At 38.4% G+C, this 26,991-nt stretch overlaps 1 protein-coding gene across 1 annotated transcript in view; it reads left to right on the top strand.

Moving 5' to 3' along the window:
• Window positions 1-26,991, top strand: part of DMD (dystrophin) — a 2,715,231-nt gene that overhangs the window by 1,239,034 nt on the left and 1,449,206 nt on the right. The window contains exons 24-30 of the mRNA XM_055122927.1: window positions 1,588-1,800; window positions 4,366-4,479; window positions 5,841-5,996; window positions 14,834-15,004; window positions 17,905-18,087; window positions 23,519-23,653; window positions 25,884-26,033. Coding sequence (XP_054978902.1) covers window positions 1,588-1,800; window positions 4,366-4,479; window positions 5,841-5,996; window positions 14,834-15,004; window positions 17,905-18,087; window positions 23,519-23,653; window positions 25,884-26,033 — 1,122 coding nt within the window. The remainder of the gene's footprint in view (window positions 1-1,587; window positions 1,801-4,365; window positions 4,480-5,840; window positions 5,997-14,833; window positions 15,005-17,904; window positions 18,088-23,518; window positions 23,654-25,883; window positions 26,034-26,991) is intronic.

Genomic DNA, 26,991 nt, shown 5'->3' with positions numbered 1-26,991 from the left:
AAAAATCAATAACTACAATGACATTGTAAAACTACCAGAGATATTTTAAAAGAAAAATGAGGCCAAGGAAAACCACTAGTCTAAGTAAAGGGGAAAAGTCATTGATAAGCAGTCACCAAAAGAGACATAAACCACCATTAATAAGCAGTCACCAAAAGAGATATAAAACCTTTATATCTAGGAAATGCCATAACTTAAGTTAGGAAAGGCCAAGTACAGATTCGAAACTGATATACCGTTTTCTACACCCTGAATTATACAAACAAAACAAACAACACAGCTCAGCTCAAAGGATAAAATAAGTTCAGTTCTGGCCACTGTGAGCTGCAATATTACCAGTGCAAATACCCATTGCATATAAATTTTACAGAGGAAAAATTACCAATACTTCATAAAACCATGCAAAATAATCCATTTAATTGTACAGATAGCTATCATTTCCATGATGTCTGTGTCTTATGTAAATAATTAGTATGGATATAATAATTCTTAAGAACTCATTGAGCAAATGGTTAAATGCATTTGAAAAGTCATTAAAATTCATGGTTTTGAAAAATGATCAATACAGGGGAAAAGGCTGCCAATACAATTCCTAGTTCAAAACATGAATGCTAGATGTTGTCTGAATAATCACTCAAAGGTGACATTTTAGTAATTTTTTCAAAATATAAAACACAATATAGGAATAAGCTATCATGTAATCATAAGTTAAACTTTGGGACTATTTAGGCTATGTTGTAGGTTATATTATAAAAGAAGGATTAATACATGAGCATATTGATTATCAGATCCTTAAAAACTGCTTTATCTAAATTTATAATAGCAATGCACCCTGATATTTTCATGTTTATTATGAACCTTGGTAACAAAAAATAGCATTCAAATAAATACTGAGGAGCAGAAACTTTAGGATAGGTATCCTGTTGTAAAGAATTACATAGGTTTCATATCTATTTCATAACTATTAGACCAGCTTTATATGTCATCTCAACTTTACCCTAGAATTTTACTGCAAACCACTAAACAAAGTAATGTCTTTGGAAAAATGCAAAATGGTAGTTAACTGAAATTAGTAGACCATTAATCTTGTAATTTAGTCATACTTGAGTTATCCCATTTTGCAATATTATTTAATTGTAGTTTTACATAAGAAGGTAAGAAAAATGTTTTTTCAGTGCATTGTATAATCAAGCTAGAATCCTTTTAACTATATTATAAATACAGTTATTAATACACAGCTCTTCAGTAAAATTGGATTGCTAAAATGGTGGCTCATTAAAATCTAGTTTGGAATATGTTTGCCATTGTTCATGTAAATCAGCATACATTTTAAAACAATATGTTACTAACTAAATGTACCAATTACTCTGCTAGAAAGTAGAATTTCAGTTACCATCAGTGATTTAATTTCTATCACTAGCTATTTGACAGCTGATAACATGTTGTTTATTCCTTCAGATGTCTGAATAACATAATTTTCATTTTAAGTAATTTTAATTTAACTAAAACTCATCAAGGGAAATGCTCAATGAAATCCATTAGGATTCAGAGATGAACATAAATATCTTTACTTTTTTCACTTGTAAGGCTTTACAAAGCTCGCTCCAAGATCAGCAGAGTAACCTAAACTATCTCAGCACCACTGTTCAAGAGCTGTCGAAGAAAGCACCCTCTAATATTAGCCGGAAATATCTGTCTGAGTTTCAAGAGATCGAGGGCAGATGGAAGAAGCTGTCCTCCAAGCTGGCAGAAAATTGTCACAAGTTAGAGGACCATATGACTAAACTCCGAAAAATTCAGGTAATTCAAGGCTTAACTTTTATGTTCATTTCCCCCATGTGTTTCTTCCCTAGCAGCACATTATAAAATGTAAAGGCAAATAGTCATGTAGCTTCTATAGTCCTCCGCAGTCAGTAATAATCGCAGGAGACATGCAAATTTCACAAATGAGAGTGTTTTCTTATTTCTTTTACGGAAATGGCAAAAAGTTCTACTTCTTAGATTTCCTTTCCAAGTAATTTGTCTATTTCCTTGAATTTTATAGACTTTTAGCCTTTTTTTTATCAAGATGATTTTCAAATACTGCCTTTGGGGGTATAGGGGGATAGTGCATTTGCCTTGCATGTGGCCAACATGGATTTGGTCCCTGGCATTCCATATAGTCCCCTGTGCAGATCCAGGAGTCAGACCTGAGCATCACCTGCTGTGGCCCGCGAAACAAAGCCAGTATATCTATCTTTATTTTCATCCAGTGGGCGTTTCAAATAGTTACCATTTGCCTTAAAAATAGAGAACAACAACTATGTCATGATAACTACATGAAATCATCAGCATATTTTACTTGGAAGGTTTCAGTCGGACTCCATCTGGCAAATCACCTTCCGTTACTTAATGTGAATAGTGCCACCGTGTTGATAATCATTCAATCTGCATAAACAACAATCATTTTATTTTTATTTTTTTATAGTGCATATAAATATGAGAGCATATTAGGCTGCATTTATTTATTTATTTATTTATTTTAATTAGAGAATCACCGTGAGGGTACAGTTACAGATTTATACACTTTTGTGCTTATACTTCCCTCATACAAAGTTTGGGAACCCATCCCTTCACCAGTGCCCATTCTCCACCACCCGTAAACCCAGTGTCCCTCCCACCCTCCCCAATCCCATCTCCCCCCCACCCCACCCTGCCACTGTGGCAAGGCATTCCCTTCTGTTTTCTCTCTCTAATTAGCTGAACAACAATCATTTTATTTTGCTCATTAAAACATAAAAGCCTTTTGTGGAGTTGCACTGCAAATTCTCTGATTCATTTGCTTATTTTATTTTGTAAGCCTGTTAGGCCATGTCTGGCGATGCTCGGAGCTAACTTCTGGCTTTGTGCTCAGGGATCATTCTTGGTGGTGGTCTTTGCACCACATTCAGTGCCAAGGATCAAACCAGAGTCAGCGCCTGCAAGTCAGTTGCCTTAACTCCTTTACTATCTCTCCTTCCCTACACTGCCCCGTTAGAACAGAAACTATCTCTCCCTTTTTTATGATCATCTGAATCAGTTCTACCTGATAACCCATGTTTCCCAAACATTTCATAAACCAGTCACCACACTCAGGTTCTGGGAGGCCTCCTGGAGTGACTTTTGGTATTTCTGGGACTGAGTAGTGTGGGTCTGATGATTTCATGCTCAGGCCCAGTGCCACGGGTCATCAGGCACAGGAGTGCATGGGAACTCGCAGACCCTCCTAGGTGCTGGAATGGGGAGGTTGATGAATGGGAGGCAATGGACTCCGAACGTGTTAAACCTCTGCCTCATGAACTAGCTCCGTAGCCCTGAAATCATTTTACAATCAGTTTTCAAAATAGTATTTGTTGCTACAACCTCAAGTAATTATTACTAATCTTACTGAAGTGAAAACTTTCTATACAGCGTGAGTTCCATAGAAATGGAATAAAGAAGGGAAGGCAAGAGAGTACAGTGAATAGGGTGCTTACCTTTGATGTGGCTGGCTGGAGTTCTATCCCCAGCACCCCTGGGAGTCTTCCGACCCTGTCAGGCAGGATTCCTGAGTGTAGGACCAGGGATGAGTCTTGAGCAATGCCAGATATGGCCTACACCCGAAAGAAATTTAATTTATGAAGCAGAAAGCACATCTGGGAATCCCAGTTGAATTGTATGGAGATAAAGAAGTTTCAAAATCATATATTTGAAAAGTAGCTTCACACCCAGTAAAAGGAAGCAGCAACAACACAAAGAGGAAATCTGTAGGTGGGACTGGACTATGTATAAATAGTAAGCATGGCATTTAATTTTTGCCTGATCGGTAGTTCAACTTGCTTAGACAAGAAAGAAATTAAAAGCCAAAGTTGTATCTTTAATGATAGCAAAATCTTGGCCGGAAAATTCTCAACTGGAGAGACTATTTAAACTGTCATCTGTGGAAAACAATTTGTGGAAGTTCAGGTTTAGGGAGGCTATAAAGATACCATTACATTGAGTTTATTGTTCATAGTTTGTTTTATGTACTGTTAGGGCACATTGTTCGTATTATCATGAGTTATTTTGTAACTTAAAATTTCTCCAGAGGGGGATGTGATTTAATGTTCTCCAGAGTAACTTCATAAAACCGCATTTGGTAGTAATATTTTATTTTTAACAATAGCAGACTTCATACACCAATGCTCATACAGATGGCTGTAAAAATACAGTCTTAGTAAAAATATTCTTTTCCTGAAGAGCTTCTTAGAGCCATCCTTCAAACACGGGCATTGTTCCGGGGCTAATGTTCAGATACGCCGCTGTGATGAGTTGTGTTAAGAGAAATCAGCATCCCAATAATGCTTTAAAATTGGTCTCTGATTTCAGCATCATATAACAACTCTGAAGAAATGGATGGCTGAAGTTGATGTTTTTCTGAAGGAAGAATGGCCTGCAGTTGGGGATCCAGAAATTCTTAAAAAGCAACTGAAACAGTGCAGGGTAAGATTCCATTTTTGGACGAAGATACCTGTGTGATACAGACTGTCACAAAAGAAATATAATTTGGATGCAACTGTTGTTTGCCAGTGGGATCATTTTGCCCATTCACATCTATGTCAGGAGATATTTTTGTTGCTTGTAACTTGGTCAGGGGTCAGTGCTTCTGGTATCTGTGGGTAAAGGCCAAGGAAGCTTTGAAACATTCTACATTACCCAGACCAGCCCTCACCAGAAAGCATTACCCAGTTCAAATGACTGCAACTGCCAACATTAAGGAACTGAGTTAAATAGATGAGAAACACACACAGCATTTGGGGGGTCTCAATCTTTGCTTTATAAGGTCATTTTAATATTAAAAACAGTTTGATTGAAAGGTAAACAAATCTTTTAAGCTATTTGTTGCCTCTATGATGGATTATTAGTCATACTCTGGTGCTTTCTCACTATCTATTGCAAAATAATCATCATATGCAATATGGATTCTCAAATTCATGCAATAGAAAGTATCTTTTGAGGTACTGGGAGATAGTACAATGGTTAGGATGCATACCTAACATGCATTTTACTGAGGGGAGTTCAATTCCTGCTACATTATGGTCCCAGGAGCATTGCCAGGGCCAGACCTGGAGGCCCCAGAGAACTGCTGGATATGGTCCTGGGTGCTCACATCCCTGCCAGGATAGCTTGGGTATCCCCAGAATGTAAGGGTCAGGCATGAGTAACATTGCTAGGTTCTTGCATTGAACCACTGGTCTAGTTGGCTAAACATTGCTGGTAAAGTCTCTTCCCCCCACTGAGTCACTTCTTGGTGGCCCCCACTCTCAAAATGAATCTTCTTTGTGATTGCAAGATAAAAATCGATCATATAATTTTAGTTCAAACTCTTCATACTGTAAGCAATTGTAATATCTTTGTTTGAAACCCATTTAAAAAAATAGGAACGTGTAAATCCATGATTTTCAGACAATTTTTTTCTATCATGAAGTACTTATTTTATATCCAGTCTAAGTAGAATTCAGGTAATTCCTGACTTTCTTCATGTCATGAAAATCCTCTTATCAGGGCTAGCAGATAGCTCAGAGACGTGATCTGCATCTTTGCCTACAAGACCCTTGAGTTCCATTCCAGACCCTCTTTGGCACCCTATACATAGCTGATGGTAACTCCTATTAAAAAAAACCAATGATAATGCCCCATGTTTCTGTTCAAGGATAGTTGATATATTTATATTTAATTTTAGATAACGAGGACAAAATTGCCATGTAATGTCACAATGCCAACTTATGTTTTGCTGTAGCATTTTCTACATGCTGTGATCATTTTTTTAAAAAATGCTAGCTTAATTTGAATTATTTTCTTAGCTTCTTGTCAGTGATATTCAGACAATCCAGCCCAGTCTAAACAGTGTCAATGAAGGTGGACAGAAGATTAAGAGTGATGCAGAGCCAGAGTTTGCTGCTAAACTTGAGCTTGAACTCAAAGAGCTTAATACTCAGTGGGACCACATGTGCCAGCAGGTATGTACCACTACCCTTCTGGTTGATTGATTCCATTTTCTGAGTTCTCCCTTCATCCTTCCCCCTTTCTGAATCTCTGTGGCTGGAGAGACAGCTCCAAGTGACAGAGCACAGGCCTTACCCATTGTGGAACTTGCATTAGATCCTTGGCCCCGCATGCTGCAACCCAGCATTTGGATATTGCCTTGGTGGTCCTTTGAGAACTGTTGAGGATGGCTTCCTTCAAAAAATTTGGGGGCCCACTCTTGGCAGTGCTTAGGGGTTACTCCTATCTCTACACCCTCAAATCACTCCTGGTAGTTCAGTGCAATTATGGGGGGGGGGGCAAGGATTCAAACCCCTGTTAGCTGCCTGCAAGAAAAGTCTCTACCTGCTTTACTATCATTCCAGCCCTCCAAAATGTTCATATTCATATTTTACAGCATGGTTCATTCAAACTGATTTTTCGCCTAGCATGTAAAATCTTTCTACGGTTGGTATTTTAAGTACTGTATATTCATTCACGGGGACCTGAAAATGATCTTTTGCAATACAATGTCCATACTAAAATATGATGTGTTTAGATATTATTTCCCTTGAATATCTTCTCCAGTGCATAAATTTAGAGTGGTGATTGAATGAGAGAAAGATATTTTACATTTGTATACTTTGTAGTGGTATAAAATTATATATGTGTATACATGCTCAAGATGCATAATTTTCATATCTGATAAGATGCATGAAGGTGGCTTCTTCAGTACACTTATATCAAGAAATGAATTAATAATAAAAACTAGAAAAAGCTCAGTAGAAAATGGATCAAACTTACTCCACATACACATTAGTGTTCCTTGGTTTGTTACTGCAGCATATTGTGTATGTAGTTCTTTAATTTCAAGATTAAAGTATGGAAAAGCAAATATTTTAGACACAAACAGCATATATCAAATACTTCTTTCAAAAGGTGAGATTGTGACCTGAAGCGATAATTATTTCTCTTAACACCAATACCTTTTCTAAAATTAATGAGATGTTTCCTTTTATGTGTATTTGAGGCCGGCAGTCTTTGATTATTTGAAAGTAACCTTTTAAAGTTGAAAAAAATCATGCCAAAAGGCAAAACCAAATTTGAAAAAGAAAAGAATTTATGAAGGTAAAAGCCAAGGCAAGTCACCTAGCTAATAGTGTCACTGACTAATACTCAATACTTCTATTAACTCCCCATAGATGAGCTAGCCTTGGGGCAGCTAGCCTATATTCTTCTGGAACTTACCAGCTCCAGAGGGATTGTTCAGGGAAAATGACTGCGTAAACCATAGATTTCCCCTCTGATGTTTTCCAAGAAGGATTATATGAAAGACATTAGTCTGCTTTGTGTTTTCAGTGGGAGAATAGAAAGAAAACATCAGTTTAATCAGAGCAATGGGAGAAACAATGGCACGAAATGTATGAAGTCCAAATGATTACTGAAACCTCTTGGTTTTACATGTTTATTAGTTGTAAATGTTAAGTGTGCCTATTCTTAAAGAGTCTTTGTTTGATACTTTCTGTCTGCCATAAAATATGCCAGGAATTTGTTCTTCAAGAGAAGCATTGTAAACATCTTTGCCGTGTGCAGTAGAAAAATCCACACCTCCCAGACGAGCTCTCATCTCAGTCTAACATTGCACTGCTTTCCCTTGTAATAGTATCACCCAGCTCATGCACGCTTGACTGTTTCACCAAATGACTGAGGTTTTGAAAGGAAGGAATTGAGCTTGTGCCTTAAAAGCAATGAAGCCAGACTTGGACTTGGGGATCAATTTTGGGCTCCATTTTTGGTAGAATGGAAAATTAATATACAGTTCTGCATTTTATAACTGGCTGCTTAGAGAATGCTGCTATATTTTACTTGCTTGGGCTAAAGGTAACCCCTCATTTGTCTTTAGAAGCTAGAGTTTAGAAAAACAACTAGGACCAACATTGTCTAAAAACCTGATATGTTTGATCATTATTTGAGATCATTTGAGATCCCATTATCTGACTATATAATGGCATGGTTGATACTATTTCAAATTCTTTACATTTTTATCCAAATAAAGATAATGGACATTATAGCTAGTTCTTAAAAACAAAGGATAATCATATTAGGATAAATCACAAATGAAAGACTCATACTTCGGGGCCGGAGCGATAGCGCAGCGGGTAGGGCGTTTGCCTTGCAAGAGGCCGACCGGGTTCGATCCCTGGCATCCCATATGGATCCCATATGGTCCCCCAAGCACTGCCAGGAGCAATTCCTGAGTACAGAGCCAGGAGTAACCCCTGAGCATCGCTGGGTGTGACCCAAAAAAAGCAAAAAAAAAAAAAGACTCATACTTCAAGAAAGAAAGGTAGAGTAGGAAAAGGAAAGGAAGGAAAGGTATTTATAAGCATGCACACTTTATGTTATCATGTTATAGATTTATTAAAGTAACTAATCATACATTATAAATACATTATTGGAAAAGGGATTTCTATTTTCATATTATTGATATATTGGTGTCAGTATACTATTTTGAAATATTTTGCATCAGTTGAACATAGGGAATGAAAAATAGTATGCCTATTGAGACTAGACTTTGGTAGAGAAAATGGAAAGTAAATCAGTTAATATTACACAGATGCCTAATGTTAATGTCAGCCAGTGCTCTGAAGTACACAGGGTGCTCAGGATAAGAACAGCAGGAGCAGGGAACCTGCCTTTCAATTGGTTTGTCATTAAAGTCTTTTCTGAAGAGGTGGGATGTCATATCAATGCTTCTTTATGAGATGAATTTAACACACTTGGAGGAATGGAAATTTGGAGGCAGTAGTAGAGCAAGCCCATTTGAGGAACTCCAGGGAAGCTGCTCTATCCAGGTGTATGGAAACAGATTAACAGGGCTAGAAAATCAGTTTCAGGGACAAACTGTATCCATGACTCACAACAGGACCTTAGTTTCAGTGCAGGGTAAACTGGGAAGATGTCAGACCTGTAGGAATAGAGCTGGTTGTTTCAAAATGCTGTGTGCGAGGTCCAGAAGGGTCGTGCGGCAGTTAGGACATTCACCTTGCACCTAGTCAACCCAGGTGTGACTTTTCACAGTAACACAAGAAAGAAGAAAAAGGGAAGAGAGGAAGGTTGTGGTGGTGGCCCCATGCGCAGATAGGGCACAGTGGTGGCATTTGGTGGCCAGAGCTGCCTCCCCAGACTTTTCCAGATGACAGGCGAAGGATGGGCAGTGGTGGACTCCTGAGCTTCATCTGATCTCTCTCCCTTTACGTTGTTTTGGACGTAGTCCTGGACATCAAGATTCCATCATCCATGTCTCCTCACAGTCTCACCTCAAAGTCTCCAAAGTCTCAGTTCTTCCTCCTTGTCTTCAATGTCTCAACGTCAGCCTTCTTGTCCTCAACATTTAGTCCTCAGTGTCTAGGCTTCATTTCATTTCCAGAGTCTAGTTGCAGAGTCTCTTCCTCAGCATCTTCCGCAATTCTCTCTTCAGCAACTCTGCTACACGTCTTACAACTGATTTTACTTTAAATCTTCAATGTCTCATTGTCTCAGTCTCTCAGTGGTCTTCTCTAGTCTTCCTCTTCGTCTTCGTTGTTAGTCTCTCCTCAAGTCTTACACCATCTTCTCCAGTCTTCAGTCTTCCCTAACAACTTTCCTTACAGCACAGTTTCACAGGAATAATGTAGTGTGGGGATACAAAAGTGGGGTTGAACATTAACAAATTAACAAAGAGAGGTTAAGGCCACTCCTTCTCAAGGAGATTACTCAAGATTACTAGGAGATCTGCCCAAGGGTGGGGTACCATCCAGGGTGTATTGCTGTCTCCTCAGCTAGTAATCCACTTAAACAGTTACAGTAAATTTACTACTTGTACTATTCTAGCAATGTCATTTTGTGTGAGCACAGTACAAGATATACTAAGCCCAAAGTTTGGCTCTTCCTGGAAACATCTCACTATATATTCCAGACCATAGTACTCAGGCCAGGTTAGTCTTTCCTGACCCCAGCAGGGTTCTTATTCAGTTATCTCTTTTTTTGGATCATGACAGAGTATGTCCATGACTGTGCTCTTAACTTATACTTAAGTATTATGGCACTTGGCCTGGCCCATTTCAATGCCAGGGTAGCTCACAGCTTGCCCTGAGTCCATCAGTTCCTCGTCGGGACCCTGCTCTTGGAGTGCAGGGAACTAAGGGAAACTGAGGCTTAAGTCAAGTAAATATGGATGCCCAGAAATAAATATCATTGTGGAGTCAATTATCTTCCATGGTACGTAGCATAGTGCCAATTGTCTTACTGTGTCTATGCAAAAAGGACATTGCTAAATAAACATACAATGACAAAGGAAAGAGAAAAGCAATTTAGGATTATTAGTGCTTGGTGGGATTGGGTGTGCCTCAGTTGCTCTGTTGTGGGAGTGGCTCCATAAACCTTAAGCTCCCTGCAGGAACAGTGAGGACAACCCAGTGTTATCCAGCACCCAGGTTCAACCCCAGGCACTGCATATGGACCCCTGAGCCCCACCAGGAGTGGTCCTTGAGTGCAGAGCCAGAAATAAGCCCTGAGAACTTCCAGTTGTGATCTCCAAAACAACAGCAATGAAAATGAATAATTTTCGGGGCTGGAGTGATAGCACATCGGGTAGGACGTTTGCCTTGCACGCGGCTGACCTGGGTTCGATTCCCAGCATCCCATATGGTCCCCCGAGCACCGCCAGGGGTGATTCCTGAGTGCAGAGCCAGGAGTAATCCCTGAGCATCATTAGGTGTGACCCAAAAAGCAAAAAAAAAAGAATAATTTTCTTAAAAAGTGATATGTGTTCCTGTTCCATCTCAAGAAGGTTCCAGGGTTCCAGGAGTTCAACTTAAAGACCTAGACTGTACAGTCTTGCAGCTGGAAATAATACTAGCAAGAACAGGGCGAGTATTCTTGGAGAATGAGACATAATGAAGAAATTGTAAAGCTCATGCCTCTGCAACATTGTCTTTGTTTACTCTCCAGTCCTTCCCCATATTTTCAGGCATGTGCTGCAAAAGTGGAGCTGGTCTCTACCTTGTTACTTGAGCGCATTACTGCTTGCTCTCTATTTCTCTGTATGCTCCCACTTAACAGTAGGAGCAGATGTGGTTTCCTTGGTCAACTGGGCCAGCCAGGATACTTGTTTGTCCAGGCTTCATTGCAGCTTCTTTCTCCATGGCCAGTCTGCTGCAAGCTTTGGGTTGCACTGTGCCAGAATTACATAGCATCATTGTCTTTTTCTTGATTCTGACCATCAACCAGATCAAGACTCCTCACTATATTATTATTATTATTATTATTATTATTATTATTATTATTTTGGGTCACACCTGGCGATGCACAAGGGTTACTCCTGGCTCTGCACTCAGGAATCACCCCTGGCGGTGCTCAGGGGACCATATGGGAAGCTGGGAATCGAACACGGGTCGGCCGCGTGCAAGGCAAATACCCTTCCTGCTGTGCTATCACTCCAGCCCCTCCTGGCTATATTTTTCATCAAGGCTTCCACAGTCCCACCCACCCATGGTTGTTTTTCCCATCTGAATAAGACTCTTTGTCTTCCTTCATGTTTCTCAGAATCTGATAGAAATGGCAGTGCTGGTTAAAGACATTGACTTGTGGAAAAATCCAAAGGGAGGATTAGGAGGCAGGGAACGAAGTCTATTTAGAGTTTGGTATTTTGAATCGCCGGGTTTGTACAGGAACCTTTAAATGGAAAAGGAAAAGCATTCCACAGATTGGAAGGGAGCACAAAATAAACTAACTTGGTGAAGGAACACTGCACTATTTTGTCCCTGTTTTCTTTGGAGAAGAAGACAAGCATGCATCAGAAACTCAGGTGAAATATTTCAGTTGGGCTTCTGTACTATGTAAACAGCAATAAAGGGAATATTTGTATAAGATGACTCGTATCTCATAATGACACCATTTCTCCAGATACCTTTTCTATCAAATGCATGGTCGCTTGGTTCAGGTATAAATTCAGAGCGAGGAAGCATTTCTTGTGACTGGAGAGGCAAATAGTGTGTCAGAGACGCAGAAACTCTGGAGGAACCCGTCTGCCTGGGTATGTCTCCTTAAGGTACCTTGAAGACAAGGTCAGCAAAATCCTCCATGATGTTGAAGCTAACGGTATCTTCAAACATGACACACATTTTGAGGTCTTTGGCCATAATTTGTTGTTGTCTATAAGCTTTCTGCAGCTCATCTTCCAGGTCGCTGATTCTTTCTTCAGCTGTAGTCATTCTACTGTTGAGGGCATCTAGAGAGATTTTTAATTCGTCTACCGATTCCTTTATTTGTGTGACTTCCATTCGTAGGTTTGAGATTTCTGTTCTCATTTCTTCCTGTATTTTCTTGGTGGACCGTTCCAGTGCTTCATTCATCTCCTCCCTTAGTTTATTGGATGTCTGTTCCATGGTTGCTTGGAGTAGGTCGACTCTCCTACAGATCTCCTCTCTAAATTGTTTATCTGAGAGGTCGTAGATGTGAGTAGCCCCATTGATGTTTCTGGAATTTTTCCTTCTCCCTCTCTTGGTGGAGGGGATTTTCGCTGCTTCTTCATATTGTTACGGAAGTATAGAGTTGGAGCTTTGTAGTTATTTATTCCTTTTTCTTCTTGTGGAAAGAAGGTTTTCTGATCGTGCTAAACTTCCCTTATTAACTGACAGCTTTTATAGTGTCAGACTAAGCTAATGGCTATTTTGCGTGTTTGAGATCGCAAAAGTGAATTTTCAAAAAAAATACAAGTACCGATTGAGCTGAGGTAACAAAGAATAACTGTGGCCGCTCTGAGAGGAGGCCACGCCCACTTTAGACCACGCCCACTAACATACGGGACACGCCCCCAGTGTCTTCCTGCGAGGGCGGGCCGCAGTTAGGGGGCCAGATGAGGAGCCGGCGCGCGGAGGACACGGGCTGGGGCGGCTGGAGGGTCTCGGGGAGTCCAGGCGGTGGGAAGCGGGGTCGGGAGGGCGTGGCCGAGGGTCTGGGACGGTACCTGCGAGGGCGGGCCGCAGTTAGGGGGCCAGGTGAGGAGCCGGGGCGCGGGGGACACGGGCTGGGGCGGCTGGAGGGTCTCGGGGAGTCCAGGCGGCGGGAGGCGGGGTCGGGAGGGCATGGCCGAGGGTCTGGGAAGGTACCTGTGAGGGCGGGCCGCAGTTAGGGGGCCAGATGAGGAGCCGGGGCGCGGAGGACACGGGCTGGGGCGGCTGGAGGGTCTCAGGGTGAGTTCTTTTTTTTTAATTAATAGTTTATTTTTAATTAGTGAGTCAACGTTAGGGTACAGTTACAGATTTATACATATTTGTGCTCATGTTTCTCCCTTACAAAGTTTGATAACCCATCCCTTCACCAGTGCCCATTCTCCACCACCAGTAAACCCAACATCCCTCCCCCCCCCAGTCCCGTCTCCCCCCACCCCACACTGCCACTATGGCAGGGTATTCCCTTTTGTTCTCTCTCTCTGATTAGGTGTTGTGGTTTGCAACAAAGGTTAGCACTGAGTTCTTGTCCAGAGTGATCATTGCCAACTATCCTTGTCATAGTGGTTCCTTCTCTACTTTTTCTGCCCTCCCCTAACCACCACTTGCGGGTTGAGAATTCATAAATCCTACTGTGAAAAATTAGTCTTTCAGGGGCTGAAGTAATAGTACAGCAGGTAGTGTGCCGAAAACCTGTTATCAATCTCCAGCAATACATATGGTACTTCAAGCCCAACAGGAGTGATCCCTGTTCACAAAGTCAGGAGGAAACTCTGAGCACTGCAGAGTGTGGCTCAAAAACTTAAAAACGAACTTAGTAGTTTAGATATGGTCGAGGCTTCAAATAGCCCAAGTCCCCTTTTTCTTTACCCATTGCTGTGCAACTTGCTTTTTAAACTTAAAATTACATATTGAACAACTTTTTGCTTCAGTACAGATGTGTGTATCACAATTTATTTTAATCAGTCATTCGTGAAAGTACATTTGGGTTCATTTCCAATATGCTTTGCTTTCAAAGCTAAATGAATAGTTTTTTCACATACAACTTTGTGTACTTTGTTTCCTGTGGTTCATTTTGAAAATTGGAAAGAACACCCAGATTTATGAATGTTACAAGTTACAATTCATTTTCTATTTACTGTCTAAAAATCTTACACTATGCTGGATGTTTCACACAATTTCTCCAAATTGGAAATTGCATTATTTTTCTGCCAGTATCACATATGAAAATGTTAATTATTTTTTCATGTTTAAACTATACTCGACAGAGCTTATATATGTGTGCTGTGTATTAGCTTATGTATATGCTTATTTGTGTGTGTGTAGTGTATACAGAGAGAGCACTAAGATTTAGGTATTATTTGTAGAAATGCATGACCGTGTCCTTTATTTTTTCTGATCATTTTCTATTGGTATATTATAGTAAGTTACTACAATGTTTGAAATTGTAAAACAGTATCTAAGAGCTCTAAGAATTACTACTTCTGTATGTGTCAATAAATTTACTTTTCCCATTGAAACGTATAATGAAAGCAGTTTGTTTTTCCTCTGTTCTCAATTCACAGAAAAAACATTGCCATACACAACAGCTAAATTATAGTTATAGGGGAATTTGTTGATTTTATTAAGAACACCAAGCAAATGGCTTTATTTCATTTTCACAATTGTGTGAAATTAAGTGCATCCAATCATAATGAGTTATTTTTCTCATTCCCATAGGCTTATAACTTCTTGCTTTGTTTTGGATAAACTTTCTATTAATTATAGGCTACTTAGTAGTCATTTAATGATGTTTTATGACTCAATATTCATTCTTTTCTTGTTGTTTTGTTTCATGGAAGGTTTATGCCAGAAAAGAAGCCTTAAAGGGAGGTTTGGACAAAACTGTAAGCCTTCAGAAAGATTTATCAGAGATGCATGAATGGATGACACAAGCTGAAGAAGAGTACTTGGAGAGAGATTTTGAATATAAAACGCCAGATGAATTACAGAAAGCAGTTGATGAGATGAAGGTAAAATAAACCAAGACAAAAATGAAAAATAAGGGGTCAGCGAGATATCACAAGGGTTAGGGCACTTGCCTTGCATGTGGCTTACCTGGGTTCAATCCCAGCATCCCAGATGGTCCCCAAGCACCACCAGAGGTATTCCCCAAATGTTAAGCTAGGAGTAAACCCTAAACATGGTCAATGCTGTGGGGTCATGATCCAAAGACCACCAGAGACCGAAAACAACAACAACAAAATATTTGAAGGAGTGGGGCTGGCTCGACTGATAACACAGAGGGTAGGGCGTTTGCCTTGCATGCAGCCGACTCGGGTTCGATTCCCAGCATCCCATATGGCCCCCTGAGCACCATCAGGAGTAACTCAGGTGCATCGCCATATGTGACCTAAAAATAAAAAAAAAATGAAGGAGTTTTTATTGCCACCAGCTGGGAGGCTGTCTACTAGGCAAGAGCAGCAGCCTCCCAGAAGAAGCACTGGCATTTAATAAAAGGAAAAACCTAATAGGAAAAAACTCATCCTGGTGACCTGAGCGCTTTGGTCAGCACCTGAAAAACTTGTTTTGCTCACCAGAGTCCACATCTTGGTGCCCAGCAAATTCACACAAGCGCAGCAAAGCAAGCATTGTTACAGAAGCGAGAAAATGTGGTTATAGTAGGAGTACATGAAGCAAACAATCCATCACCTTTAACCATATCCCTTTTGGACCCCAGCCCAATGTTCCTGTTTGCAATCCGTGGCTGGATTTTGGGTCATTGTGGGAAGTTCAGTGTACTTATGGAATGATGGAGTTAAGTCAGCCAAAAAATAAACTAAAAAATAAACATTTTCTTCCTTCCTTTCAGCCTCTTTTTTACATTAGGTGTGGCCCAAAAGCCAAAGGGGAAAAAAAGAAAAATACAGGACAGTACTTGAAATCATGATCTTTACAATCCGTTCTTTTTTTTTTTTGGCTTCTTAGTTGCAGTAGATTTTGAATTAACTTTACCTTTAGCTTGATATCTACTGTAGGGAATTCGTAAAGTTTTCATCCACTTAAAGAAATTATGCTCACTGTATAAATATTGATGATCCTATTGAAACATCATGCCCCTTGAATCATACTGTACTAGGAGATTGAGGTTAGGTAATCACATTAGATGTTCCTAGCTGATGGAAATTCAAATGAAAACAATGTTCAAGTATTATTGTTGAAAGTGACAGCTGTAAAGTATTATTGTTGAAAGTGACAGCTGAGAATTTCATTATCAGTTCATATTCGTTAGGTGCTTAAGGGCATGTTTTAGAATGTAGAAGAAGAATATTATATTAACTGATGCCCTTTATTGAGGGTTAAAAGAACTGACTTCTTAGGAAAGAAGGGGGAAACAGCATCATTGTATTTAGGAACAAGGAAACTGGTCTGATGCATGAGCCCAGCTATCTTCAAGCTAGATTAGAGAAAGGCAGTGATAGTACATTTGCTATCATGCATAATAGTAACAATGTAGCCTTGTCTACTGTTGCTGTTCTGTGGAAGAGTTTCTCTTTAACAGAGATTGCCAAGGGCAGAGGGCAGAAGAACGCGGGGCTTTCTCATCACATAAGCAGCTTCTTCCTTTCAAGGATGCAGTTTCAGTTGCTGAAAACAATTTTCTATTATCAAAATATTGTGATGGATAGAGCATTATGAAGACTTCGACATATTAATTCCGATGTGATTTTATTAGTGATTGTTGGACTGATTTCAGTCTTCATATCTCTGAGTTATTTGTAAGTGAATTCAGCTGTGTAGTCAGATATTTTTAAACCTAATTCTATCAAAATATTTGTTCCCTTCTTGGGCACAGATACTTATTTATGTAGGCACACATAATTTTCCAACTACAGAATACTGTTTAAAAAATTGTCTTTCCAGTGTCCACTTTTTATTCTCTCTCAATTTGAGAGACTAATTGGAATTTGATATGGGGTGTATTTGTACTAGTCGGATCTTATCCGAACTGCTGAGGAAGAAAGTATATGAAATATGTCTTCTAAAGTAAACACAGTACTAAGAATATTAAGGGAATGTTAAGGGAATATTAGAGTGACTATTAAGAGAATGTAGCACTGTAATATAAGGGGATCAACATGGAAAGTATCATGCTAAGTAAAATGAGTCAGAGACAGACATAGAAATATTGCACTCATCTGTGGAATATAAAATAACACAATAGGAGACTGACACCCAAGAATAGTAGAAATAAGGACCAGGAGGTTTGCTTCATGGCTTGGAAGCTGGCCTCACATGCTGGGGGGAAAGGCAGCTCATATAGAGAAGGGAACACCAAATAAAGTGTGGTTGGAGGACCTGCTCGGGATGGGAGATGCGTGCTGAAAGTAGACTATAGATTGAACACGATGGCCACCCAACACCTCTATTGCAGACCACAACACCCAAAAGGAGAGTGAGAGAACAAAAGGGAATGCCCTTCCACAGAGTCGGGGTGGGGTGGGGGGATGGGATTGGGGGGTGGAAGGGATACTGGGATCATCTCGGGTGGAGAATGGGCACTGGTGGAGGGATAGGTTCTCAAGCATTGTATGACTGAAACACAAGCACGAAAATATGTAAATCTGTAACTGTACCCTCACGGTGATTCACTAATAAAAAAAAAAAAGAGAGAGAGAGAGAGAGAGACTGTAGCACTGTAACACCATTGTCCCATTGTTCATCGATTTGCTTGAGTGGGCACCATTTGAATTTCCATCAGCTAGTAATGTCTCCATCCTGAGACTTGTTATTACTATTTTTGGCATGTTGAATACACCACGGGGAGCTTGCCAGGCTCTGCCTTGCGGTCGGGATACTCTTGCTGGGTTCTCCGAGAGGGATGGAGGAATCGAACACAGGTAGGATTAAGAGAATATTCTTTATTTTTCAGAGAGCTAAGGAAGAAGCTCAGCAAAAAGAAACGAAAGTGAAACTTCTTACTGATTCTGTCAATGATGTCATTGCCCAAGCGCCACTCGCAGCACAAGAGGCCTTAAAAAAGGAACTTGAAACTCTAATTACCAACTACCAGTGGCTCTGCACCAGGCTGAATGGGAAATGCAAGACTTTAGAAGTTAGTGATGTTTATAGATCTTGTTCATTTATAAGTTTCTGTGTGGCCATATGAGGAGGGACTCTGCTATAAGACTGCTTAGGTTCAAATTGCTCATTCCAATAGTCACTAGTTTGTAACTTTAAGCCACTTACCTTTTGTAAGCTTGTTTTTTTTTTGTGTGTAAACATACTTTTTTATTTTTGGAAGGTATTCTATGCATAGTCTCTGAAATAAGGCCAATAAATGAGCTTATATAGCTGAGCCAGAGGTGGTTTGTGGGTATGTCTCCCACATACCTAACTTTTGACCATTTAATTTTTTGGTAAACTTGGCCCCAAGTTGTTGGGTTCTGGCCAAAGGCACAGCAGCATTTTGGGGGTATCTGGAAGTCTGAGGGCACCATCAAGCTGCTGATGCATTCACCCTACAGATACAGGTTGACCTGCCGGCAGCACCATAACCCCCATTGTCTTCTGAAACTTACTGCTGTATAGGTGCTGAGTCTCCATGCCAGGATGGGGCACATGTGGTAGAAGCACAAAGTCCTACTTTTAATCACTAGCAGCACTTAGCCCCTTAGCATGGCTATGAATGACCCCTTCAAAAATACATTTTTAAAAAGTGGAGAAAAAGCAGTGAGGTTTCATATCATTTTTCCTTTCTAATTTTCTTGGATGTGTTTTGTTTTGTTTTGTTTTTCCTTTGGTGCTTTACCTTTCTGTTCTATTTCACTTGTGTGTAATTTGTTTTTATTTGGCTTTATCACCAGGTGTAATAAGAGCAGAAGATGCCTGCTATTTTGAGTGGTCTCCTTTATATTTTTGAATATTTTTATTTCCCCAATCTTTCCATTTGTTCTGAGGGGAACCATCAGAGGAGATAAAAAATACCTTTATCCTTTATTCTGATTCTCTATACTTCCCTTTCCATTTTATGTATCTTGAATACATTAGTTTAAAAGCCTTTAACATTTTCAAATTCTCTCAACTACGGAGTGTGTAATTTATCCTTTGATAATATATACACACATCTGTTTATATAGGTGTTTACATGTTTATATTTCTCCAAAGACCATATTGTAATTGGTCTTTAATTGTCTTTAAAATTCTAATTATTTCATCTTTTTTGTTCTTTGCTTTCATGTAATTTTATTTCTTCCTATAGTTAAATAGCTTAAACATTACTATCTGTTTGGTTGAGAAAACTTAATGAGTAGCAACCATGAAATGCATGCATTTTTCTAGTTAGTGAAACCTGCTGTATAAAACTTTATTTTCTCCTGAAAGTTGGCTTCTCGCTGAGTTCTTCAGTATGATCCCATAAGTTTTCATTCTCTCTTAAATATTAAATTTTAATGTCATTTTAGTTTTAATCAAAGGCTTTATTAACATCCTCCACTAGTTTAATATTGTGATTTCAGCAGTTTATTCAGGGATAGGAGGAGGGAAATGATCTCATAGTCTCTCCCACTTAATTTCTAGACAGTGATTTTCTAGCATGGAGTTAATGAAAGATAATAAGAGATGATGTCTTTCTTTATATGAGTTTTCCTTTTCTTTAGACTGACAATAGTCATTATGCATTTGGCTAAGATACATAGACATCAATGATGAGTCTGTTATCCTCAAACTTCATGGATTCGCTCCATTGGTCTAACTTGCTCTCTGAAGAGTTGATATGGTCTACTGGAGATCCTAGTTAGCTTCGACTTTGAACCCTGCCAAAAATGTACATGGCCCCTTGCAATTTTTAACTTGAACTTCTGGCTGTTTCTGCTAATAGGCTTCTACTGCATTCCCTGAAAATCATATCCTTTTGCCCCATGCTTCTGGGATCCCCTGGAGCCTACCCATTTCAACTCAGATTGGTCTCAGCCTTCTCCCATAACTCTCGTGTGAGAAACTTAAAAAATATAGTCCTTCATTCCTCTTTGGTTCCATCAACAGCTCCCCAGGGAATGTAGGTCACTCATCATTTTGTGAACATTGCTGTCCACTTGATGAGTGGTACTCTTTCAGATTCTGTAAAGAAAAGCAGCTAGATGAGTTTCCTCTAATGGTGTTTCATGAAAAGGTGAGGAAGAAGTGGCTAACTTGACAAATGAGCTCCACTCTTCATGTTCCCCTAATGCCTTCTTTATCAGCTTTCTCTCTTTAGAACTGCACTTGTAGAAATGTGTACCAAAAATTCTTTCCACATCGAAGGTCTGTAACTTAGTCTTTTTATTTTATTTGATTTTTTATTTTTGAACTCTAGTTCACAGCCTCAAGAAATGAAATCCCTACTGGTGACTATATTTTTTACCATGAAACTCAACTTATTTGTTATAAAATTATCAAAATAAATTTTAAGAGATCTATCTCAGAATGTGAGGCATAGACTTCTTCATTGATTACAACTTTTGACTCTTAATGTCCGTGGTTTTCCTCAAATGGCTTTTGATATTTCTCATGTTGACTAGAGTAGGAATTGTTTATACAGCAAATTCTTTTGCTCTGGGCAGATAGAAGGGTTCTGTCATAAATCTTTTACTTTTGTTTTGATCACGGTTCTTGAGGTGTTATATTGTGTAGTTAGGTGTGACAGAAACTTAGGTTTCCATCTTTTTTTAATGAGTGGATTCATATTTTCCAACCCAGATCTCTAAAATTACTGGTTCTTTATTTACTCTCTATACTTCAGTGAGGGACAGTTGCATAATTCTTAACTCAGGCCAGGTAGCACACAATGTGATGCTTTTTCTTTCCTCTAGAATACATACCAGGTCTCTTTTAGCAGCCGAAGACATTGTTGAATACGCCACCTTTTCCGTCACACACTTCTATACTAGTGTTTTAAGTTTGGTTTTACAACCTCTAATACTCGATTTTCCTCCTTATCGCTGTCACGTGAGGGCTTTTCATTCATGTTTCATAAATGCAATATGAGTTTAAAATGTTTTCCTGTATGGAATATCTGTGATCCTAAATTGGCTAAGCAGCTCTGTGGTGTTTGTCACAGCAGCGCCATCTGTCAATTTGGAAGTTTTCATTTATCTTCTTTTCAAAGCCACATGGAAGTCTGTCATTTCAAAGTTATTTTAAGTTCCAAACTGTTTAGTTTAACCATTAGTTTCATTACTTTTAGCTCCACCTCAGGCTGCAAGACTGTTTTCTTTTGCAAAGGTGACCCATAAAGCTGGTGTGTTCAGCCACTCCAGCTGTGTCCTTTAGATGCGCTGAGGGCACAAGAGGCCATCCATCCTGATGGTTAAATCAGCAAGGTAGTTCATTACCCAAGTCTGTACCAGAGTTAATAAGACACATTACCAATCACATCTCCTTATCTTCAAAGCTCTATAGTACCCTCGGGTATTTAAAGAGATATTTATATTTTCCCACTGGGATCTTTGCCCAGAAGGAAGACAGCCTGTAGTCCAGCAGGAGCTGGAAATGACCCAGATTTAAGATTTCGATCACCTTTTAAAGAAAAATACTTCATTTCTCTTTCTGTGATAAACTGTACATAAAACACCAAGCAAGTATTTATTGGTAAGCTAACAAGGCAGCTTCCACTGCTACTGTGATTCAGTTCTGCAGGGAATGTCCTTCTTCTCTTGCAAGAGCTGAAAGCAAAGGTGACATAGTGGAAAAATCCCAGGGAATTTTTCCTAAAATTAAGCCTCCCCTTAGGCTTCATTTTCGATGTTGGGGTAGGGGATTAGCAGTTGGTGGAGATTGCACTAAGGAGTTTAAAGATATATCGAGTAATTGCAGTATGAAAGGCCACAGAATGAGCTTATTTACATATTTTTCTCTGCTGCATCTTCCTGCATTCCCTCCCAATAGGTACAACTATTGTCCAGAAATTTGACTTTCTGAAACTTTTTTTAAAAAATACATTATCACACACATGAATGCCTAAACAACATCTTGCTAAGTTCTTGCTTGTTTTTGAGCGTTACATAAATGGAAAACTTTTTCCAAATCATTTCCTTGAGTATTCTTTTTTTGCCCACCATGTCTGAGATTCATCCTTGTTCTGTTTGAGTAATTTATTCATTTTAACTTTGCTATTCTCTGTTTAAAAACGAGGCAGTATTTTCATATTTTCTTGCCAGTTGACACTGAGATTGCTTTTTTTTTTCCAATTTGGGTTATTACAAAAAGTGCTGAAATGAACATTTTTGTAGACTTTTTTTGTTCTCCATGCAAAGCAGTTTCTCTAAAGATGTGTACTAAAAAATAAAGTAACAGGGTTTTCAGATATGTGAACAGTTCCCCTTTGCTGAGAATGACAAGTTGTTTTTAAAAATGGCCATTGCAGTATACATAGCCACCAGCAATAAATAAAAGCTTGTGTTAATATATAACTTCTCCCACACTTGGAAAACCTCAAGCATCTCATTGTGTCAGTCAAAATTACATAAATATATATACCTCATTGTAATAATGATTTATATTCCCATACTACTAATGAAGTTGAACATATTTTCATACACTTATTGGATATGCATGCATCTTTTAGCTTGAAATACTGGTGCAGGCTTTCCTTTTATTGTTCTGTTTAGTTGTTATTTATCTTTTGAGTTGTTGGCATTCCTTTTATAGTCTTATTCATCTGCTGCAATTTTTGCAATTGCTTTCTTCAAGTTTGAGGCTATTTTTCAAATACTAATGAATAGCTTTTAATTTTAACGGAATCAAGTTCATTCATCTCTTTCTTGTGAGCAGTTTTTCAAAAATGTCTTAAGATATCCTTCCTCCTTTCAAGGTCAGAAAAATAATCTTCAGGCTTTTCTGATATCAGTCTTAAGGTTCTGATTTTTAAAACCATGAATAACTTTTGAAATTAATGTTATAAAAACGTATGCAAAAATCCATTTTCAGTCAGATTTAAATAATATTTGTGATATAAAAATAAAGGCAACAATTTGAAATATGGAATAATCTATGTTCATAGTGATGTTTACTATGAATTTATAATAGGTACAATGAAAAATAGTCATAAATATTATTAAGGAAATAAAAAATATGGACACTTATACAAGCCTCAGTTTTCCCTTCAAATGGAATGCTATTGCTAAATCATACTTTTATTTTAGTGTCAAACTATGTGTGATAAAACTCAAAATGTAGCACAGAAAATGGATAATAATTAATGTAATAAATATTAGATTTATATGTGCATTTTATGTTTTTATTTTTATATTTCCCAGTCAGAAATGTTGATGAGTTATTTTTTAAAGTAAATTACTGCATCTTGAATTTATTCATGTAATAAAATATTTCCTCAATGATTTGTAATTATAGACATATTAGATCATCAGATCTAAATGACAGGCTGTGCCAAAGCTGAAAGATGTAAAATAGATACATTTATCTCAGAAATTTTAAAAATGGAAATGAATGAGTCTCAAATTTAGTTTTCTATCAAAATATTTCACATGCAATATATTTTTCTTTTTTAGGAAGTTTGGGCATGTTGGCATGAGTTATTGTCATATTTGGAGAAGGCAAACAAGTGGCTAAATGAAGTAGAATTGAAACTTAAAACCACTGAAAATATTCCAGGTGGAACGGAGGAAATTGCAGAGGTTCTAGGTGTAAGTTGAAAATTAACCCAGATCACGACAATTTATATGCAGTATTGGGAGGTATCAAGCACCAAATATAAAATGAATTCAAAGAAAACTGCACAGAATGTGTTTGCTGTCTCTCACCCAGCACTGACTCTTTAAGAGTCATTGTTTCCTCAAAGAAAATTCTAGTCTAAAGATTTTAAAAAGAATTTCATTAACCTTTTACAGGAATCAGTTGTCTTTTACTGTGTCACTAAATTCTGTGTTGATTCTTTGCCTACTTAAACCCATTGCATGCCCACAAAGACATTTTGAATGTACAATTTTGCTCTTTTTGATTACTCTTAAACAGGGTGAAAATATAAAACATTCTGTCCAGTTTTGAAAAATTATGGAATTGAGATATATATGTTTAATAATTTGAAACAATGCATTTATAATTTATGGAATGGAAAATTTTGATGTACCACATGAGCAAGCTCTGATGTTCGAACTGTATAAATACTTCATGCATTATATTGCATACTACTTTACTACCTTTTAAAGTTTGATTTTGGAGACCTTAAAAAGTTAAAATTTCAGGGCCAGAAAGATAGTACAGGGATTGAAGTTGCTTTCCTAGAACCACCATGATCCCTGCTCAAATCTCTTAAACTGCATATAGTTCCATAGGCACCACCAGGGGTCGCTCCTGTCACAATGCCGGGGATAGTACCTGAGTATCATGGGGTTGTCCCAATGTCCCACTCAAGTTAAAATTCAAAGTGTAAATTTAAAGTGTTGATGTATGTGAATTTTAACTTTTCATTAATCATTTAAATTATGCATATTTTATTCTACTATTGGTCAATACTTTACATATAATTAATATGCAATTTGACCATTTATGTTATGTGTAGAGACTTATCTAGCCTCTGTATGAATCTGCTAAGATAATATAAATATGATAAAGTTGTGAAGGACATACAAAATGTTCCAATAAAATAGAGTTGGAATCTTAGAACATAATAACCGAAACTGAGGTATCATTATATCTAATGTCCTTATTTTCTCAAGAGAATTATAAAACCTTAAGAGGTCAGAGAATAATGAGAGCCGTCTTTTTTTTTTTTGTTTGTTTTTGGGTCACACCTGGTGATGCTCAGGAGTTACTCCTGGCTTTCCACTCAGGAATTATTCCTGGCAGTGCTCAGTGGACCACATGGGTTGCTGGGAATCGAACCTGGGATGGCCGCATGCAAGGCAAACGCCCTACCTGCTGTGCTGTCGCTCCAGCCCCAATGAGAGCAGTCTTAAGTAGACAGTAGTCATTTTGGTCCTTTCTCATTCAGAGGTGTTCATTGATCAATAGTCATATGAATCAGTGGTTCTATGCAACTTCCAATAGAAAAAAAGTCATTATACTGCATGTTGAAAGAATGATGTCCTGGACAAAACATGTGCTCATTCTGTCTTCCTTTGGAATGATAAGATTGAAAATCATCATGTTCATTTTTATCACTTTCCAGTCAAAAATATACCTGCTCTACATGTGAGTCTTTAATAGACGGAAGTGGGAAGGGCAAAGGGATTTTCTTTAAACAGACTGTGAGTGCCTTTGTGCCTTTGGTAAATTTAACAGGAAACTCTGCTACCGACTTCCTAACTTTATATACTGTCAGAAGCATGCCACTTGGCCACCCCCAGCTTTAAGGAAAGTTGAGAAATTGACTATCTTACCGTTTTCAAATAGTCTATTTGAAGTATCATTTTTTTTTCAAAAAGAGGACTTTGAAGAATAAGGTGATCATGAGGGAATTTTAAGTTTTCCCTATATACAGCCGTGTCATGAGTTCATGAATACTTACCAAGAGCAACACTATTTTTTAATTTAATTTTATTTTTGTGAAGTTGTTCATGATAATTATTAGATTTAATATTCTAGCACCAATCTCACCACCATTACACCTTCCCACCACCGTATTTAGAATGTTTCCACCCTGCTCCCCAAACCCTGACCCCAAGCAAGACCTAAATAATTCATTTTGTATTGATTGTTATGAATAATCAGCTAAAAATGATCCCAAAAAGTTTCCTCAGAGGAAAGAACACACTATTTGTGGAGGTAACAATGCTATTTCCTGGTTTAGGATCACAATGAAATAATGTGTTAAATAGCTTATAACTTGATCATATGTTATGTGACTAGCACTTTACGTTAACCCAATGTATTTAGAAAAAGAAGAGAGATAATGTTATTACATATGTGTTTCAGTCACTTGAACATTTGATGCAGCATTCAGATGATAACCCAAATCAGATCCGCGTATTGGCACAGACCCTAACAGATGGTGGTGTCATGGATGAACTGATCAATGAGGAACTTGAGGCATTTAATTCTCGTTGGAGAGACCTACATGAAGAGGTATGATGCTATGCACGAGAACTCTCTTTATACAGATTTGCATGCATGTCTTGCTTTTAGGCCTCTCCAAAAAATGAGGACTCTTTGAAATATTACCTCAGCTCCTAGGTTTGCAAATTGGTCAAATGTTAGACATGAATATTTGCTTGTATAATATAAATTTGTTTGCAAATTGTTTTTTCTTCTCAAAATATGATAAAGTATGTGTTTTGATGTGTCAACTGCAGTAGCTTATCCAAATACACCAATAAGTAAAGCGTTCATCTGTATCACTGTATCACTGTCACTGTCATCTTGTTGCTCATCGATGTGCTCGAGCGGGCACCAGTAACGTCTCCATTGTGAGACTTGTTACTGTTTTTGCATATCAAATACACCATGGGTAGCTTGCCAGGCTCTGCCATGCGGGCAAGATACTCTTGGTAGCTTGCCAGGCTCTCAGAGGGGAGGAGGAATCAAACCCTATTTGGCCGTGTGCAAGGCAAAAGCCCTGCCACTGTGCTATCTGATTCTCAAAATTACATTTTCTCAGACCAGAGAGATCTTTCTCTGCCAAACATTAACCAATATGTGTAGGTATTCTTGTGTGTCTCTTCCCCTCTCTCTTCCCTTCAAGACTTCCCTCCTCTCTTCCTTACTCCCTTTGTCACTCCTTTATTCTTCATTCCCTTTTTCTCCTTTCCTATGGACATACAATGGTTTTGATCCCCATGACTTTATGTCTTAAACAGAGGTAGAAATTACCCTTTCCAAATAATACAGCAAATAATTATATCTTTTGAATAGAAAACTTTATCTGCTTAAAAATGTGTATACCAGGTCTGATCATCTCAAATAAAACTGAATGTAAATAATCTCTCTCTCCCACTCAGAATTTTGTGTACATGTTCCTAAATTAAGAATGGATTCTTGGGTCTGGAGAAATAGGACAGCGGGTTGGGCACTTGCCTTGCATTGG

This window comes from Sorex araneus, chromosome X (genome assembly GCF_027595985.1).
Source record: "Sorex araneus isolate mSorAra2 chromosome X, mSorAra2.pri, whole genome shotgun sequence".
NCBI lineage: Eukaryota > Metazoa > Chordata > Mammalia > Eulipotyphla > Soricidae > Sorex > Sorex araneus.
This window is presented reverse-complemented; position numbering and strand designations above follow the sequence as displayed.